At 33.3% G+C, this 20,996-nt stretch overlaps 1 protein-coding gene across 3 annotated transcripts; it reads left to right on the top strand.

Annotated features, from left to right (window-relative positions):
* The first annotated feature begins 7,739 nt into the window (after window positions 1-7,739).
* Window positions 7,740-20,087, top strand: hdac12 (histone deacetylase 12). Of its 3 annotated transcripts, none has more exons than XR_015509704.1 (9): window positions 7,740-8,014; window positions 8,188-8,331; window positions 8,409-8,535; window positions 10,957-10,989; window positions 12,859-13,055; window positions 15,570-15,720; window positions 19,253-19,364; window positions 19,446-19,588; window positions 19,838-20,087. XR_015509704.1 is itself a non-coding variant. In XM_087284480.1 (9 exons), the coding sequence occupies exons 4-9, from the start codon at window positions 10,981-10,983 to the stop codon at window positions 19,859-19,861; spliced, it is 684 nt and encodes a 227-aa protein (XP_087140606.1). In that variant the 5' UTR covers window positions 7,740-8,014; window positions 8,188-8,331; window positions 8,409-8,542; window positions 10,966-10,980; the 3' UTR covers window positions 19,862-20,087. The 3 variants fall into 3 exon arrangements, 2 of the variants coding, with proteins under 2 accessions (XP_087140606.1, XP_087140605.1); XM_087284480.1 differs by having other exon boundaries at window positions 8,409-8,542; window positions 10,966-10,989; window positions 12,816-13,055; window positions 19,248-19,364; XM_087284479.1 differs by having other exon boundaries at window positions 19,248-19,364.
* The last annotated feature ends 909 nt before the right edge of the window (window positions 20,088-20,996 follow it).

Genomic DNA, 20,996 nt, shown 5'->3' on the forward strand with positions numbered 1-20,996 from the left:
AAAAAAAACTAATGTCACTTTCGCCACCTATTGGCAAAACGACGCAAAATAAGAATTTTATTTAATTTGATTTTATTTGATGTTTTTTTAAATAAATTATTATATTAACTAATAACAGGTTATACGATGTCTATAACAACCTAACACAAACATATTTTTTGTTTTTTGTCCAGTTTATGAAATTGTCTAGCTACTAAACACAGGAATTGTTTATCCATCCATCCATCCCTCTTTCCATCTACCTATCCATCCATCTATAAAACTCATCCATCCATCCATTCATTCATCCATCCATCCAACCATAAATCCATCCATCCATCCATCCATCCATCCATCCATCGTTCATTCAGTGGCTGGATTTTCAGTAGGGAACCACATTGTGAAAAATATGTTCTGCTTCAGGAGATCTGCCAGCAGCTTCACATCATTACAGGCGGTCTATTTTCTGCCTGGAAAATGTTCCCATGTCCTTCACACATTTATTTTCGTGATGGTGTTTTCTGCTTTTCTCGAAGACAAATTACAGGATTCTGAGAAAGAAGCACATTATATCTGACAAGCATGACCAGGGCCGGATTAACCAATGGGCATTATGGGCACAGGCCCAGGGGCCCGTTCGCACTAGGGGCCCCTGCGAGGGGGGAGAAAAAAAAGGACAATTTCGGAGTGTCTTTTTTTCGCTAATTGCAAATAGCGCGTCTAGTTGGAATAAGCTTTTCAGGGTTTACGCCCGTCGATGCTTGATTGATAGAGACAAGAAGAGTGAAGAGCCATGAAACATTACAGCCGCAGTGGCGCACTTGTAAAGCGCACAGGTTCATCTTTTGGCGCGATAAATTATAAACTCGGTTCGAATCCACCATCAGCTGAACTCGTGCTACTTTTTTTCTCCCCATTACATATCAGATTGGAAATATATTTATTTTTATCAGGAAGAAAACATTTTTTAAAAATAATGTAAATGTGATATAAAGTCACAAGTGTCTCGTGGGTATTAAATAATGTTTAGCCTTATTGTAGGTTCCTCCCTCTCTGCAAAAACTATATTGCTCAGACAACTGTATTTCCTCTGAGCAAAAAAATCGCGATAGCACATTAATATTATTATTATATTTAAACTGCCTTTTTTTCTTTAACTAAACAGAATGCTGTAATTGGTCAAGCGCTGAAACGTCAGTTTTGTAATAACCCGCACTAAACTGAGCGGACTGTAGTATAACGTTATATCTGTCATAGATCAAAAATGAGTGGACAAGTGTATTTAGCAAACGCGAGAGAAAGAGGAGAGGAGGCATCTTCATTGAGGCATTTTCCATACACACCATCTTTAAACAGACCTATGATAAGGAGAATGAGGGTACAGAAGACATTATGGTAACTTTAAATGATGAGAAGCTAGCATTAACCAGGCGGAGGAGGCTAACGGCAGCGCAGCGCGGACTGGATTCATCGTGTGAGAGACAGACAGAAAGGGAGAGAGAGAGGGAGAGAGAGAGAAAGGCCCAGAAGAGGAGAGAGAGGGAAGAGAAGAGGTATAGTGTCTGTGATTTCGGATACTTTTAGGTTTATAATCAAGTCTTCTTCACGAGAAGAGTGGAGAAAATACAGGGAGAGAAGGAGAGACACAGTAAATCAGTGTTTGTATTATGAAAGACTCAGATTGATAGAACTCAGATTCATAGAACTGGATTGGAGAAGCATTGTGCGTTATATGCCATGGCAATAATATGCTTTATAAGTTTGTAAAAGCAATACATTAAAATACCATATACATACACATATATATATATATATATATATATATATATATATATATATATATATATATATATATATATATATATATATATATATATAGTTTTATTAATATTTTTATTCAATGCTTTGAAAAATAAGTTAAATCTTTGTAGACTATAAATACATATGTACTATATAGCATTTATTTAAATTTGTGGGCAACAAATTATAGATTAATTTTATTTAAAAATTATTACATTATTCTTATTTTTTAAATTCAACTATAGGGGTGGTAGGGGGCCTTACAAGACAATGTGCCCAGGGGCCCCTGAGTTCTTAATCCGGGCCTGAGCATGACAGTGTAAACTACCCACAGCACAGCCAGTAAATAATCTGCTTTTCAGTATAAAATTACCTTGCTTGACAACAGTAATAAAATCATCTAGAAATAAGCCAGTCATTCACTCATTTGCTTCTCCTGCATGCACATATGCTGCATCCAAAATCATACAGAAAGTCCCTTTGAAAATAAACATGTAAGTTTTGATGCTGGTTTAAGCTGGCTCTTACTGGTCATGAAGTGATTTTATTGCCATCCTTAAATCTACTGCATGAAGTAGTAGTAGTAAAAAACAATCTCATCTCCATCACAAACTCTGTGAATGTATTTAGTTTTCCCTCATCAGTGTGGACTATTTCTCATCAAAGGGTATTACTCGTTTTTGACTGAAGTAATTGTATATTTTCTAATGCTAAAAGTACCTGCATTAGTGTAAAAAGAGTTTAGCAAGACAGTATTCATAAAAGTTAAAGCAACAAAATCTTACTGTGTGTGTTTGGAAGGTCAAAATTTACCCAAAAGTACAGCCTTCTTGAAAATATAAAAATAGAAGGGTCATTATAACTATAAAGTGCCTTTGATGTCCCACAAGACTGAATCAGCCCCATATGGACATGATGTGAAATAATGAAATTATGATGTTTTACAGTTTTTCTTCATTGGTTTAGCTCATTTCTTGAAACAGAAATTATATTCTCTAAGCAACATGGACAAACCTCCAGAATAGAATTTTTCCTTCATTTCATCAAATTACAAATGTCTAAGTACATATTTGCAAATGATTAAGTACAAATAGCCTAAATTTAGCACAATTTCCAAGTAAATAAATCCTGTTGATCTAAACTGATTGTTAATTCTCAGTCTAATGGTTGTTCCCTCCAAAATGTGTCAGCGTCATTTCATTGTATAGGTCATCACATGCACAATAGTCTGTTCAATTGTCAAAATTGGTCAAGACCACAATACCATGAATACCATACAGCAGGTGAATCCTTGGAACATTTGATTACAATTTATTACAGCTACTTAAAATAAATAAAAAAAATGAGTTACCATTTCCTTGGCAGTATGAGTGCAATGTGTGATTTCAAACCTTGGAGGCTACTCTTACCCTAAAATATATATATATATATATATATATATATATATATATATATATATATATATATATATATATATATATATATATATATATATATATATCTTTTTTTTTTCTTTCCTTTTTTTCAGTTTCATACACCGTTGTATTCTGGGCTCAGACTGTAAGGTGGACATAAGGGATATTTTGGAGGTCCTGTGCCATAATGACAAAACATCTAAACATTTTGACTTGAAACGCTCACATAATGCTAAAGAGACAAAGCATTTTGGGGGCACTAACTGTTTAAATGAGAAGAAAATTTAGCTTTGACACATGAGTGAACTGTTTTGGGAAAGGTATGAGCTTTTGCTAGTGAGCTATAGTGTTGTGCTAAACTGTAACACTGTTTTGCCAAATGATCTTAGAATTTTGAGAATCTATTTTCTGTTTCAAGAAATGAGTCAAACCAATGGAGGAAAAACTGTAATATAATTGGTTAAACCTTTACACACACGCAGGTAGAATTTGTATAGATATTTTACACTTTGGAATATGTTTTTGTTCATTTCTGCCATATTATTTCATTGAATGAATGTGATTTTGCCATGTCCCACACACTGCACAGCCAACTTTAGAAAGTCTAAAAAGTAGGTAAATTTGATAAAATGAAAAAGATTTTTAAACATTTGTATTGTCTTTAACAAGTTATTTGATTTTAAAAAAAGTCATTTTAGTCACTTTTACTTTGTTTTCATAATAATAATAATAATTTTGCACGTGTCCTTGAAATTGTTGTCCACCCTGTGATGATGTGTTAAATGTCCCTTTAAGAAGCCCTCTGATGTACTCATTGGCATCCCCATGCATTTTGCCTTTCTTCAGAGGAGGTTAAAACATCTGCTGTGCACACAGTAATATCTACACTAATGTTTCCTATTTTTCCTCATATTGTGTTGGAAACTGAATGTTGTCAAGCTTAACATGTCCACCCTGTCATAGTGAAATATTAATTAAAATAAAACATTTTCAGAAATTAAAAATATAGATTTTAAACTGTATACAAAGAGCTTAAATAGGAAAACACTACCAGCTGCAGGTACAACACGTGTTGAATAAATACTAACTTTCGCCAAAAATGTCCTCCCTGTCATTGTCCCCCCTGTCACAAATCCTTCCTTGACAGGGTGCGCAAATGCATTGTTATTGACACTTTATTTAATATTTTAGTTTATTAGTAATGTTTTAGCCAGTCTATTTAAAGGATATACCTTTAAAAGTCCATATATTGTAATGGAGACTGTTTAAAAAAAAATTATGTCAATGTCCATCTTGTTTTCCACCGTCATGTTCAACTTTTATGAAAATAAACAAACTATTTAGAAAACAAAACATCTTGTGTGATTTCTTAATAGACCAATAAGGGCCAGTTAACATTGTTTGACAAAATATTGTAGATCTTTGGTTTTATTTTGAAAAAAACGTGCAACGGTTGCATATTTTATTGGGAAATAAATGTCTTGTCCATTATTTTTATTAATATAAATATACTTTTTCCATAATCTATAAAGTTGGGTTGGTAAAGGGACACATTACCTTTGTGAAAATATACATTTTAAAATCACACTGCAATGAAAATATACTTATGCTACTTTGAATTTGTCCATGACAGGGTGAACACAATTTGAAGTTTGTTTACTGTTTTTCTGCTTGCAGATTATTTGTATAAAGTGCAGGAGCTTGACCAACATTAATTTCTTACAGCCTAAGGTCTAATTAATGCAACAACTGTGTGGTTAACTTAAAAATCTCATTTTCTCATTCCGACATCTCAAAGGCACTTTAAAGTGATAATGACCCAGAAATATTTTTCTCTAATGTGGGTCATTTAGGAAAAGTCACCAAACATTTTGTTTTCTGATATTAAAATGGTGGTCATGTTTGACCCATAAGTCAATAGAAAGATTAAGCTGGTTCTTTGCAGGTCATCTGCTGGTTTAACTTTCCTGTTGATTTAAGGATCAAAAATGACCTGAGCACCATTTTAACAGCAGGAAAAAAAAAACTAAATGATGCTTTTATCTTGAAGTTTGATGACGGTTTTAATTTTACATTTCATTTCAATCCTTAAATCTATTTTGCATGAAGAAACATCATCATCTCCATCACAAACTGTGTGAATGTTTATGGCAGGAGTGCCCAAACTTTTTCTTATAAAGGGCCAAAAACCAAATATCATTGAGAGCTGTGGACCAGAGTATATACTAGACCATTTTACAACAATGGGTAATTTCCTAATTTACTTCATAAGATTTTAAAGTAAATAGAAAACTTTTCTTTAAATCATATTAATAATGCCGTAAGACTTTTTAAATGGTAACTTACTGCATAAAAACATGAACCATCGCATTTATAACACACTGGAGTTCAATGTTGAATACACTAGTCAAGCAGAATCTACCTTTGACTTGATTTGCTCACTAATGTGTCTGCATCAGGTGACGATATGTACAAAAACAAAATCAGATTATTTCACGCCATTTAATTTAAAGTTGATTTCAGCTGGCTTATCAAAATAAAACAAAAGGTCCCATTAAATTTGAATTAACAATCTCGAAACATCGCCATCACTCTCCCTCTCTTCTCAGATGGGATGGTGGGCCAAATCAAATCTTACCATAGGCCAACTTTAGCCCGCGGGCCCTAGTTTGAGCATCACTGGTTTATGGTTTTCCTTGATCAGTGTGGAGTAAATTTCATCAAGTATCTCATCATAGGAAATCACTGGTTTTTGATTAAAGTAAACCGTATTGGTCACACTTTACAATAAGGTTTATTAGTTAATGTTAATTAATGCATTTACTAACATGAACAAACCATGAATAATACATTTAGTACTGTATTTGTTCATGTTAGTTAACGTTAGTTAATGTAAATACAGTTGTTTATAGTTAGTTCATGTTAACGCATGGTGCATTAACTAATGTTAACAAGCATGGACTTGGATGTTAATAATGCATTAATAAATGTTTAATTATGATTAATAAATGCTGTACATGTGTTGTTCATGATTAGTTCATGTTAGTAAATGCATTAACTAATGAACCTTATTGTAAAGTGTTACCACAGTTTTTTTTCTAATGCTTCTATAATTTAGAATTTTCTAAAGTTCTTGTATGAGACGTCTTTCGGATGAGACGTTAAACAGAGGTCCTGACTCTCTGTGGTCATTAAAAATCCCATGGCACTTCTTGTGAAAGAGCAGGGGTGTAACCTCCACCCCACCAATAGCTAGTGTGTGGTGAGCGCACTGGCACCGTTGTCCTGTGGCTGCCGTCGCATCATCCAAGTGGATGCTGCAAATTGGTGGTGGTGTGAAGAGACCCCCCTCATGATTGTGAAGCGCTTTGGGTGTATGGCCATACACAATAAATGCGCTATATAAATACACATTACATTACATTACATATATGTAAATGCATTTAGTACAGTATAAAACAGGAGGTTCTTTAACTCAGAAAAAAATGCATTTAATGATTAAACGATTAACACAAAATGCTAAACATTGAAGAGAGACTTAAAAAGGGTTAGTACAATCGAATGAAGCTTAGCAAAACTATAAAATATCATATAAAAATATAAAAACAGCTGCTTTAACTTTTATGAATACTTTCCTAAAACTATTTTGTACATTTTGCATTAGAAAATATAAACCTTTACTTTAGTAAAAAAAAAAATAAATAAATAAAATCTAGACATTCTGAATTTATGATAAATGATGAGGCTGTTTTTTCAGGCAAAATAGATTTGGGGATCGAAATTAAGACTTGCTGCTTCAGTTTTTAATTTTGTGAATGTGCGTCCATTTTGACCCTTAATAGCGGCACATGTTCAGGAAAGAACCAGAATTAACAAGCTTAAACCAGCATCAAATTATTATTATTATTTTATTATTATTATTACTTATTTTGAGAAAAACAAACAAAACAGTAACTGAATTAACAAAGAAAGGCAAAAATACTAAAACAGTAGTACATCCCAATTTAATTTAAATCTATGTTGCATAGAATTTACTTTTTAGTCATTGGTTTCATTTTCATCATCCTGCTAATGTAGATGTTGGACTGAAGCTAATATTCATTTACAATGAGGAAGGGCAGAGGGTTGCTGAAGAACTACTGAGAGATTTCAGCTGCTGTCTGGCCTATCACTGCCTTTCTACAGCTCCTTTTCTTCATGTGTTCAATACTTTTTTCCTGTGTCATTTCATTTCATTACACATATATTTGTAAACTAATTAATATTGCTTTCATTACATATATGGATTTCTTTGGTAATATGAAAAACAGCTCTCAGTAATATGTTTTCTGAGAAAAATGGTGATGTGTTGTCTATCCATCCATCCATCCATCCATCCATCCATCCATCCATCCATCCATCCATCCATTCATCTTGTTTGCCATTTCAGACGCAGTTTTGTTTGCACATCTCTCTCTCCTCAACAGATGGTGGCAGTGGTGCACTTCCAACACAACCCAAAAACACAAGAAACACACACTCGTCTTATGTACACACCATTGGTACACACATCAAATGGGGCGGCTATGGATATACTTTGTATCCCTGCGTGCGTATATTTCTAATAACATGTATTGACGTTATTTACATATTAGTTGTTGATTATGTGACTGCACGCGGTTTTAAAACATTACATAGCTTGTTACGTAGCAATGTTTCGTTTATGTCAAAAGTCTAGATGTAGAGCAGCTATTAAATACAATCATTTGGTTCAAAATGATACAATTCAGAAGCAAAACCCAGCGCATTGGACATGGAGGAGGTTTTTCAACGCTGAACATGTAATATTTCCTCAATATAATCACATCGAACTCTTGGGAGTGTAAAACTAGTCCTGACATGACATTTACTAACCATATAAGAGCTCTCATTTGCATCTCTCTCTCTCTCTCTCTCTCTCTCTCTCTCTCTCTCTCTCTCTCTCTCTCTCTCTCTCTCTCTCTCTCTCTCTCAGATTTGTCTGGAATCAAGAGCACTTCCTATAGTTCATCATGTAAAATTTATCTGTGAGCTCCCTGAAAACCACAGATTTCCAATGTTAAAGTTTCCCAAAATCCTGGAGAGTTTGCTCAGAGATCAAGCCATAACGGATAAGCAGGTTGGATTTGTTTAGTGAATGTTTAACTTGAAATAATATGCATCATTTAATTAACTAAATTAGATACTTTATTAAAGGTGTGGGCTCCTAAGATTGCCTCAGAAGAGCTCTTGAGATGTGTGCACACTGAGGAGTATCTGTCCAACTTTATTAGTGGAAAAATCAGTGAGAAAGATCAGAAAAGGAGCGGATTTCCCTGGAGTTCTGGGGGGTATTCCAGAAAGCTGGGTTAACTTACCATCTGCTAAAACCTAAACTCTCGGTTGATTTACCCAAAACCTGCTTACCGCGAGTATGTTGGTTCCAAAACAGGTGACAAGAGTTAGTTAAATCAACCTCCTGAAGATAACCGCGGGTTAATGCGCGTGCACGGCACACACCTGAAGGCATTTTCAGTAGATCGCCGAATTCACGAGTCACCATAGAAAGTCACGGTAAGAAAAAAAGGGCAACGCACTTTACAGAGTCGAAGCTGGAGGTTTTAAACACAGAGATTACACATCTGCTTCAACGAAGGAAAGAAATATAGAATAAGAAATAGATAAGAAAATAAAAAATAAATAATAAGAAAATTTATTAATTGATTAAATTACACATGCCACCCTCCATTTTATTGTAATGATAAATTAAACTACTCTTTAACATCCTTTTTGAGTATGTTGTGTAACCATTCATGCATTTAATTTTCCTTCCATTAATTTCTTAAGGCCACAATATGTGTATTGACCAATAAGGCTTATAGAAATTGTAATCTTTCTGGAGCTAGAACTCTGTCCAAAGTCATTAAACACAGAAACATTATTATAAAAGGTAATATTTAATTACTGGAGCTCTTTATTTAACACTCTAGAATATGCTTTCTGACATGCAGCTAATAGAAAGAGGCCTGTCTAACTGCTGTGTCCTATAATAAAGGCTTTTCAGTGGTTGAGTTTTTGACTTAAACCACACACTCTGTCACTGTTGTAAGTGATTGTTGTCAGATAGCTTTAGGTTCTTTTTATTTTGCATGCAGACGAAGTTCCTTCTGCCTCAACTAACAAGCAGTGTAAGAATTTTCTGCACTTTTCCATATTTGAATATTACTCTTGGATCACAAAATCTTTTATCTACATATTTAAATTCTAAAGTAGCTGTATAAGGTCCATCTTCAAATATAAAGTCACATGAGCATCAACTTAAGGTGAGAAATGTATATGAAAAATATGTTACACGTTTAAAGGTGCGTGTGTAAAGCAGTGTACAAAATCATTCATTTTATTTCAGGAAGTGAAGAAATGAACAGACCAAACTATTTGAGTAAACATAGTTTTTTGACTAATTATATATTTTTTTAGCACTCTTCCATCTTTTTTGTCTGCTTGGGTCACTGAGATTTCCTCTGGGTCAGGCTGCAGGTACGTGTCATCGTATAAGGCAGAAAAGGGTATCTTTTGTCCTCCAGCAAGTAACAATGTAGTGCCTATGATTCTATTGTATAATACAAATATAATAAAAATAAACATTGTGTTAAGCAACATTTGCTTTATAGTTTTTTTTTACTATATTTGTATTATACACTTGAATCATTATTTCCTGAAAATCAGCCATTTAGCCTCAACATAGTGATGAGGTGGGGTGTGTGATGAGCTGGTAAGTGGAAGCAGTAATGAGTTTAATAGTTGAAACATCAAAAGATTAAGGATAGAAAATTAAGTTGTACCTGCACACTTATACTTTGGACAAATTTTATATTATCAGTGTCCTTTAGTGACTGATGGAGCTTTAAAATCGGCTGCAATTAATGCACACAATAGCATTTAGAAACCCTGAAAAAAAATTATATTAAAAAATGTAGGTGTGTGTGCGTGAATGTATATATATAAGAACGACGTCCTACATCTTAAATTATAGATATATTTTCCTACAAAAGACAAAGCTGCCACTTATAATATTATACAGAAATGTGAGGGTGCAGAAGGAGAGAAAAAACACACAATCTTTATGTGAGATTCGAACTCACTCCGTTGTGCGCTCCGTTGTTCTTTATCGACGCACTGTCCACTACTCTATTGCCGTGCTCTGAATCTTCTGTGTAATGATACGCAGTGATTTATGACCAAGGAACTGTACAAAAGTGTAAAAAACAGTTTAGTGTCAGGCATACTGTACAGGTGGTCCTACTGCCACATTGTACAGTTGCCTAAAATGCCCTGACGCGAATACAAAGAGCTGCACTGAATGTTTTTTATGGTAAGCGCAGACCCGGGGTTTGTCACATTTGATTTCAAAAAGGTTTGTTAAATACACTGACATTATGAATTTGGTTATGAAAAAAACTATGCACTTATAACCCTCTCACAACGAAAAAACTTGTATTTGTGTGTCCATATCCATAAATATTCCCATCAAAAGAGCATGCAATGCTCAGTAAACTCTTTAAAACAGACAAACTCTAAAACATAGCAACTTACTCTCTGAACATAACCTGCTCCGGAGCAGGTTATCTTCAGAGAGTAAGTTGCTATGGCTACTTAACATACCCAGAAGTTACCTCCGATTTTGGAACCAAAGTTGAGGTTATCCACCTACTTACTCTCAAACTTACCCGTGTATGTCACATAACCTGCTTTCTGGAATAGCCCCCTGGATTAGTGCAGCGCTGCAGATATGAAACAGGTATGGTATTTAGTATATGGAGTAGGCCTTGGGGATGTCTGGGTCAAATTTTTAATATTTATTTTTATACAATTTTTTTCATCTAATATGTTATTTAAAATGTTATATTTACTATATTTAGTTAATAATATGGTAAATGTATATATTTTTATTTTATTGTGTAGTTTTATTTAAATTTCCCCAAAGTAATCATTACTGACACACTGAAATAAAAAATAAATACTTGAGTATGCACAAATATTAATGACATTTGATTGCAAATTAAAATGCATTTCTATCTATCTATCTATCTATCTATCTATCTATCTATCTATCTATCTATCTATCTATATATATATATATATATATATATATATATATATATATATATATATATATAGTTAGTGTATATTTTAATTTATTTTTGTTTTTGGTCATTGTTTTATTAGTTTTTTTTTTTTAATCTATAACTATTATTTACATTTTTATTTTAGTTTTGTGTTTTTTTCTTGTGGCAACAACTCAAAAATAATGAACACATGAACCCACACACACATTGGTGGTGATTGGCCTATTGGTGGTTTGTGAGTACTCCTCATAGGCATAATGAACTTTATATGAAAATAAAATAAACATTATTATCATTTATCCTAAACCTAACCCTCACTGGAAACTTATAGCAAGTTTTGAATTTCAAAAGAATCCTTAAACATTCTATTTTTAACAATTTTTAACAATAAAAAGGACACAGAGCATGTCCTCATACACCACTTTAACATTGTAATACCCAGGCTATAACCATGTCATTTTTCAAATGGGTGTCATCAGAAACCTTCCAAATCAGTGCATGCGCGCACACACACGTGCACATATATACAGCGCTCAACATATATAAGTACACCTCCCACAAATCACTCATTTAAATGAAGGTTTTCTATATGAAACTCTACGATATGGACCATTTTTACAAGACTGTTAGGAAGCGTTTTTAAGATTAATCAGAATCTTAAATTCTTTTATATGCATTTATGAATGTATTATATCATCTTTGCATCAACAAAAACAAAAAATGAATTACACGAGGTGTCTGTAATGCTGCATCTATGGGGCTGACAGTAAATTTTATATTATTCATCATCAGTCTCACAATTTTTTCATTTTTCTGAGAGACTTCATAACACCATCTTGTAATTTTTCTTTTATTATTTCAGCAAACAGGATTGTAAACAAATTATTTGCTGTACTCTTCGATTTACAGCATTCTTAAGTTTACCCAACTATGACGCCATCCGCTACTGAAAAACCCGGAAATGTGAAAAGTCTTATTATATTTGTGCATATACATTAGGTTAGTCAGTACTAAAGCCAAATCTGGAGCATATCTAACAAAAAAAACTTATAACAGTCCAAAATTATTTCACCCAAAGTTATGTTAAGAAAAATATTAAATAAAAAAATTAAAGAGCAAAATGAGAAACAAAAAAATGTTAACAATTTAGTTTAAATTTTGTAGTTTGTAATTTTATTTTCGTATTTTGCTTGAACTAAATTGTATTATCTTTCTATTTCTTACCCATATTCACTCAGAAATAGATAAAAATATTCATTTTCAAAATAAGCTGTACTCATTTATCTTAAGCACTATATATACAAGTTATTATTAATTTAATAATTTATAGTTTGGCTAAGCTTCATTTGATTATGATATCCCAAATTTTTTTGTCTCTAAATTGCCATCTTCAGCACTGTATGTAAATTGTTTAATCATCCTTTTTTTTGTTACATATAAAGCATACCTGAGTGCTTTTGCTGTGAAGCTGTATTGTTGTGCTGTCTTGCCTCTTCAGAAGTGTGATGTAATGTATTTGTCTGCTGTGAGATGTGGTCCAGGTGGGACGCTGTTGGCGGGACAGATCGCTCTGCAGAGAGGATTGGCCTGCAGCACAGCCGGAGGAACCCATCATGCCTTTCCCAGCCACGGCTCGGGCTTCTGCCTTCTCAATGACCTGGCTGTCACAGCTAAGCACTTGATCTCCGAGCCCACACCCAAGAGGAAGATTCTCATCGTGGATCTGGACGTACATCAGGTACACATATCAACCCTTAAAGGGATAGTTCACACAAAAAATTACATTTACAATCACTATATACGAGGACTGCACAATATATCGTTATCACAATATGTGTATACCCAATATTTACCGGTATTACATTATTAGACACCTCTCATTTAGTCACATGAAGTGCTCAGGTGTGAGTTTCTCACAGACTTTAACAGTGTAAAAATCTTGATAGTTCTGTGAGTCTCGTCCATCAAATTTGATCTATAATTTGTATTTTCTATTGGATTCCAGTACTATTGGATCCTATTCTATTAGATTCAAGTCAGGTGATTGGCTGGGCCATTCTAGAGCTTGATTTTCTTTCTCTAAAAGCATTTGAGTATCCTTTGTTGTGTTTTGGATCAAAAGCTGCGTCTCAAATGGCACACTATACACTATGTACTTATACACTTACACACTCAACAGCATAGTACATGAATGTAGTGTTGTCCCAAATGGAACACTGTTTTTTTTTTTACCAAGCGGAAATTCAAACTGTTACCCTGATGACGTTTGACGGTTGCCAAATCAGTGAAATAAATGACTAAACTATCAAATAATACCTGCCATGAGTATAAACGCATTCACCATCGGGAGGCGCTATAATTACTCTCCTAGGAAAATTTTGCTTTCACCATCCAAAATAAATAAAGGTATCCAACATGTGCGCCTGATAGCTCTTCGCTACGTGAGCAAACCTGCGGTCGTTGAGTGCATGAATCGTCCATCATTACACACTTAATTTTAGCGGCTGAATGAGTGCATCATCCAGGTAATTAAAGTGCACTTATTATTTTTAGAGTTTTCAGTGTGAACACACTACTTACACTATTTATACTAGAAAATGGCGTAGAATAGTGCATAAGTATGCGATTTGGGATGCAGCTATTGTCTACATGAAATGTCCACTCTGGTTTCATCTTCATCATCCTGCTAATGTAAATGTTGGACTGAAGCAGCTGATGTTCATTTACAATGATGAAGGGCAGAAGGTTATTGAAGAACCTCTAAGAGATTTTAGCTGCCTTCTGGGCTTTCACTGCCTTTCTAGACCTTCTTTTCTTCATGTGTTCAATACTATTTTTCTGTGTCATTTCATTTTACTATGCATAACTTAATTTGTACTAATTATTATGTTTATGTTTTTATTGCATATATGGGTTTATTTGGTTGTTACCAACATCTGGTGAGAATTTTAAGTCAACAGCACCTTTAGAAATAAGTTTTCTGAGAAACATAATGTGTTCATTACTTATTTCCCCCACTGTATCTACAGGGTGGGCCATTAAATGGATACACCTTAATAAACTTATTGGGAATCTCACACACAAAAAAAAATAATAATAATAAATAAATAAACAATGGTGTGTTTGGTTTTAAAAATAACTTTATTCTTTCATGAGTTATTTACAAGCCCCCTCACATATACTAATGTGCCCCAAACAGGACGTTGACATCACCAACCATTCCCATTTTATTAAGATCCATAAAAATGGCCCACCGTGTATATATATATATGTGTGTGTGTGTGTGTGTGTGTGTGTGTGTGTGTGTGTATATACATACATACATACATACACATATATATACACATACACACATTTATATATATATATATATATATATATATATATATATATATATATATATATATATATATATATATATATATATATACACACACACATTTATATATACATTTATATATATATACATATATATATATATATATATATATATATATACATATACACACATATATACATATATATATATACATATACACACACACACAATGAAGATTATTTATTTGATTATTAAATATTTGTATCTAAATTTTGCTGTACTTCCAGAAAATCATAAAGCACTGTTTATTTTATTTGTACAGTATCGTTGCTCTACTGTTTTTTCTCAATGTTTGTGATTGCTTTATTATATTCTATGTAGATGTGCTTCCCTACAAAATCCTCCCAGTGCATCGAAAAAAATTATGAATTCTTTCCAAACAGACCTATTTATTTCATATGGTTAAAAGATATATTCAATATCGCAATATACAGCATGTAAAAATAAAACAATCGCAATGTCAGTTTCCCCAAAATTGTGCAGCCCTACTATTTACTTACCCTCAAGTGGTTCCAGACATTTACAAGGTTTTTTCTGTTAAACACAAAAGAAGATATTTCGAAAAATGTTAACCATTGACTTTTTATTGTAGGAAAAACATGCTATAGAATTCAATAGTTAACATTTTCAAAACATTTTTCAGTAAACATTTTTCTTCCGTTCAACAGAAACAAGTCTGTGACAAGTGAAGTGCGAGTAAATGATGACAATTTTCGATTTTGTGTGAACTACCTCTTTAAAGTCATATTTCGATAACAGCGGATGAATTATTTGCATCTGAAAATCAAAGAGAATCTTTCTTTTGTTGTACTGACCGAAATGCTGCTGTTTTCCTCAATTATAAATGATGTTTTCCTTTCCTCCAATCACCAGGGTGACGGCACAGCATTCATCTTTAAGGACGAGCCCAGTGTTTTTACCTTCTCGGTGCATTGTCAGAGAAACTTTCCTTTGCGGAAACAGCAGAGTGACCTCGATGTCAGTTTGGAAGATGGCACTGAAGACAGAGAGTATCTTTCCAGAGGTATTTGATTTCACTTATATGTAGCTTGCGCATACACAGAAACAGATCATTTCTTACTTTTAAATACATTTAAAGTGACACATTATGCTTTTATTGTATGTATAACATTTCATAATGTAGCTGATAGTGAATTTAAAAGGTCGGTAAAAGGATTCAAAGATCAAAATGGATTCTAAACGATATTGTTTATCAGAAGAGAGACCTGATTCTGAGCTCCCTGAAACAAATTGTTAAGTATTTCTTCCTGCACAAATCTATAGTTCTTTGTTTTAGTAGTTCCAGTGTCTGATTCAATACTTAACAAATAAGATGGTGAATGACATTAAGGAATAGGTAATAAATAAGTAAACATCAAATGTACATTCATAAATGTTAAAATAAGTAAATACAATAGAACAAATGTTTCTTTGAAATGTTGTATTATTGAATCTTTTTGACTTCAGACCTCCGGTCTCATTTACTTCCATTAATTTTTAGATGTTAAAAACAGCTCCTTATTCTGCTTACGCTGCAAATGAATATTTTCTTGTTATATTAATCTACTTTTTATGTTTAGTCATGAACACACTAGGTTTTAGAGCAAGTATTTTGACAGATTTCTGCTGTTTATTTTTCCTAGTCATTAGGAATAGAACTTCTACAAAAGGGGTCTCAAACTGGTGACATAACATATTTTTTGAACCAGTATCATTAATGTGCAGTCGCCTCTAGCTACTTGTGTGTTTGACCCTACTGGACATTAAAATTACTGCATTCAGATTAGTTTTACTTTCATTTTCTCTCAGTGTATGGTCGAGAGTAAAGTCGCCTTTCCACTGCACGTGACTGTTCTCACAGTGTTCAAAATAAAGCAGTGCAAAAGCAAGAGCCATTATTCTCTGCGCATTCACCGTGGTTGAATGAATGGATGAATACTAGAAACTCAGACCACAAAAAATATTGGAGGGAATGTGAAGACAGCATAAAAAATTTATTATTAGTACTTTATTACTAACATTTATCAATAGAAATGTTTATATATCAGAAAAAGTTATTTATATATATATATATATATATATATATATATATATATATATATATATATATATATATATATAAAAAACTTTTTCTTATTCAAAAAATGACAAAAAAAATTATAATTTCTCATCTCGCGCACACGGACCTGCTTGGACAGCACTGAAATACATCACATCCAGTCGGCCGGTCACATACGGTCTAGTCGCAGGAGTTCAAATATGTCAACAGATCCGCAGCTCAATTTGGATCTGAATTATCCGCATACGGAGATGATCGAACTCCATGCAGCTCCCGGACTACTCTCCATTGAAAATGAATAACTTCCGGTCTGTCACTTGTTGTTTGTCGTGTGCAGTGGAAAGGAGGCGTAACACGCATGCATTTTAATTCTGTGGCTGATTTAAATGTTGAAATACATGTCCGTAACTGCTTTATTGATAAAGCTCTATTTTTGTAAATATTCAAGGGTTGTTTGATTATTATCAGTTTTATACCGCCTGTATTTTGTTGTACAAACACTTCTTCATGGCTTACAAATCATGTTGGTGGTGTAACAAATATGATTAATTTGCTAATAATTGATTCAAATGGTCTCCTTTAATAGATTTTCCTCATATGCATATTAAGATTTGCATAAAAACTATGTACATTAGTAAAATTGTACTGCTAGTTGAATTGAACTTGTTACAGTAAATGTGAATATGTACATACTTCCCCCTCAGTAAAGTCACTTAAATTACATAAACTGCTTTCTGCTGTTGTTACGCTATTGGGACAATACAATCAGTTGGAACAGAACAAAAATGTATTATTATGTCTATTATTTGTAGTATTTTCATAGCAATTTAAACTCCCCATTCAATATTTACAACAATAAACAAAAAGTTTGAGTTTTGACTGCATATACTCTGTTTAAGAATGACTGAGTGCGTGTCTAACACTCGACCTCACACTACCGCAGATATAGATTTCAACAGCTGATGTGTGATACGATACACCTACTGATTTGCTTTATCAATAGTGACAGGTAATACTTAAAGTATAAACGTCATGTCTGTTGTCCTAAGATGCATTAATTATGTCAGGTTTCCACTTTTTTCTTGTACTTGAATGTTTAAACGGCCCTCCTATGATTTGTCAGTCACTGAAATGGCCCCCCGCCTATTTAAATTTGAGACCCCTGTTCTACAAGATCTAAAACAGTCGCAAAAATTAGAACTTCTTTGGTAGAGAGAGAAAAAATAAATAAACAAATTGCCCTTAAAGCCACATAAACCTAGGTACAGTACTAGTGTTGGATAGGTTACTTAAAAAAATATTCATTATTGATTGCATCAAAAATATTATTTTAATTTCTTTTCTAATTCTTTTGTTTGAAAAGTAACTTATGCCGAGTTCAGACTGCATAATTTTTTAATAGGAAGAATTGCAGACAACTTCGTTCAAACTTCGTCTCACAGCCAAAAACACGTAATATATCTTTTGTTATTAACTACATAACAAAAAAGAAGCCTTTAATGGGGTAGAAAATGTACATATTTGCTCACCTGGGTTTGAAAGGAATTAGCAATTTCTCCTCAACTTTCTTTTCTAACTTTCTGTATGAAACGTCAAACCCGTGTGTGTGCTCCTGTCAAACCTCAACTAGTTTTTCCCTCCATTTCTTGGGTCCAAATAAACCGAAAATGATCGCTTTTAACTTCTCCCTCAACCTCCCGCTGGCCTGCAGGTACACACACACTAGTGAATGCTGCTTTCTCATTGGCTGTAGGCGATCGCCGATGTTATTTTCAGTCAAAACTCATTTCACACAGCATGATCTGAATCGCCGACAGCTCCAGATATTTAGCATGCCAAATATCTCACGGGCATCAGCGACTCATCGGAGATTCTCTCAGGTCGTATCTTTGATAGTTCATACTGTGTGATTGTCACTCAGGTGCACGAGCACCGATTTGCCTTTGATTTCAGGCATTTGTCAACGACTTCACAAAACCTGTCGGCGAGTCAAAATCGGGGCTAAAATCATGCAGTCTGAACTCGGCATTAGTATCACAATCGCCAGCGATCCAGGCTTGTAGATCGCAGGGAATTATACACCTTCACTTACAATCCCGTCACCATATGGACTACAATTCCTGTAATGTACCTCACACACAACTGTTCTGGTTTTCCGTTGATTACCCACACACACACACAGCTGCGGGAGCTGCTTATTGATTACAAGTTCTATTTATACGCCATGCACAAACACTTTTGGGCTTAGTCTTGTTCACTATTATTGTAGCATCACAAAGCGTTAATCCTGTCTAGTCATTCCGTGTTTGATCCTTGCCTGGTTTTCTGTTATTGCTTCTTTGCTGCCTGTAGTAAATCAAATCATGATTACTATTGGAATGTGAAGAGTCTTTCAACCAGCACAACAAAACATGTTACTGAAAACAATCACCTACTGCCCCTTTAAGAAAAACTCTTGATAAAATATACACCTATCTGTTGTATTATGCAAGTCCAGGAACATCTTCCTTGGCTACTGGAGTCTTTCAGGCCGGATCTGGTGTTGTATGATTCTGGTGTGGATCCGCACTGGGATGATGAACTAGGAAAGCTTCGACTCACTGATGAAGGTGAATTTGTTCATTCTGTAACACATCTAAAATCGCAAAATGCAACTGATTATTCAATGTTGTACTTTTTACTCAACGCAGGACTTTACCGGAGGGATCTCTATGTGCTTCACACAGTTGTTAAAAGCGGCATTCCTGTGGCCACTGTCATTGGAGGAGGCTATTCCAGAGATATTGATCGACTGGCACGCAGGCACTCAATAATTCACAGAGCTGCATTAAAGGTGAGCATGCAGAATCCACAATGAGGATAATGTGGGATTTCATGGAGCTGACAGGCTTGTTATTGCTTATTAGATTATTTACATATTTTTCCCCCTTTTTTAGTTAATCTTATTCTTTTATTATTATTTAAATCGGAACATATGACATGTATAAAACACACACTTTCTGTCCCTTTAAGTCACCTAAATGTAAAGTATTGCACTGTCTGAGGTTTATATGCTTTTAAAGGTTCATATCTTTGCTCTTAGGTTTGGAGGGAACATGGACTTTAACTCCAGGATGGAAATAAAATGAGATTCAACAATCATAGAAGAAAATATTCAGTTTAATTGTGTATGCATAAGTAAAATGTCGAGGATCTTTATATACTTGTAAATGGTTTCAGTAATTTAGATATGTAATTTATGTATATTCCCCCAATGAGGAACAAGGGAACGTTCTGCGGTTTCATTGCAATTGATTTTATGAATAAAAATGACAGATTTTTTCAAGAGATAATCTATGTTTTGCACCTCTAGTATTGTTTTAGCTTTTTAATATATAAAATATTAGCCTTATCTATATATATATATATATATATATATATATATATATATATATATATATATTTAAAATTTTAATTTAAAATGTAATTCTAAAAGACAAGTCCAATTTATATATATATATATATATATATATATATATATATATATATATATATATATATATATATATATATATATATAATATTATATTAAATATATATAATATATATTTTACATTTAAATTTTATTATTAAGTGATCAAATTAAATAATTAAACACTGTAAATAATTACCTATTTCTTTTAAAAGACATTAATTTTAGCTAGTGATCATACAGTTTTTTGTATATCTTTGTAGATAATAAAATAATTAAATTATTTTAATAACATAAAGAAAAATTGCCTTTCACTAAAAAGATATGCATTTGAACCAGCATGTCAGCTAAAACCTTGGTACTTTAGAAGATTTAAAAATTATATTAATAATAATACCAACTTTACTAACTACATACATTTTCTTATAACCCACAAAACAATTTTGTGCTTAAAACATGTCTAATAGACAGACATCTTGGGTAAAACAAGGCTAAATTTGGGCTGTCAGTGAAGATCTAATAGACGTCTAACAATAGTCCAAAAATAGACAAGTCATCAAATAGACAGGAATGAAAGGGTACACATGAAATCTAGTCTATTTGATAACTAGTCTTTTATCGGACTATTGTTAGACGTCTATTAGATGTTCACTGACAGCCCAAATTTAGTCTCGTTTTAGCCAAGACTGCTACATTTCTATTAAACAAAAGAAGCTTGCTGGTAAATGATTTTATACAGTAATAATGTGTTTTTATAAAATAATTCACTAAAGAGACAAATGAATTTGAG

This window comes from Danio rerio, chromosome 15 (assembly GCF_052040795.2).
Source record: "Danio rerio strain M-AB ecotype USA chromosome 15, GRCz13ab, whole genome shotgun sequence".
Lineage (NCBI taxonomy): Eukaryota > Metazoa > Chordata > Actinopteri > Cypriniformes > Danionidae > Danio > Danio rerio.

What these genes read in the sequence shown, in the direction of transcription:
- hdac12 (XM_087284479.1), top strand. Translation starts at nt 7,886, where the DNA reads ATGTTTCGTTTATGTCAAAAGTCTAGATGTAGAGCAGCTATTAAATAC. An exon ending in AAGCCATAACGGATAAGCAG is followed by an intron (nt 8,332 to 8,408) that starts GTTGGATTTGTT and finishes ACTTTATTAAAG; the next exon opens with GTGTGGGCTCCTAAGATTGC. An exon ending in GAGCGGATTTCCCTGGAGTT is followed by an intron (nt 8,536 to 10,956) that starts CTGGGGGGTATT and finishes TGGAATAGCCCC; the next exon opens with CTGGATTAGTGCAGCGCTGC.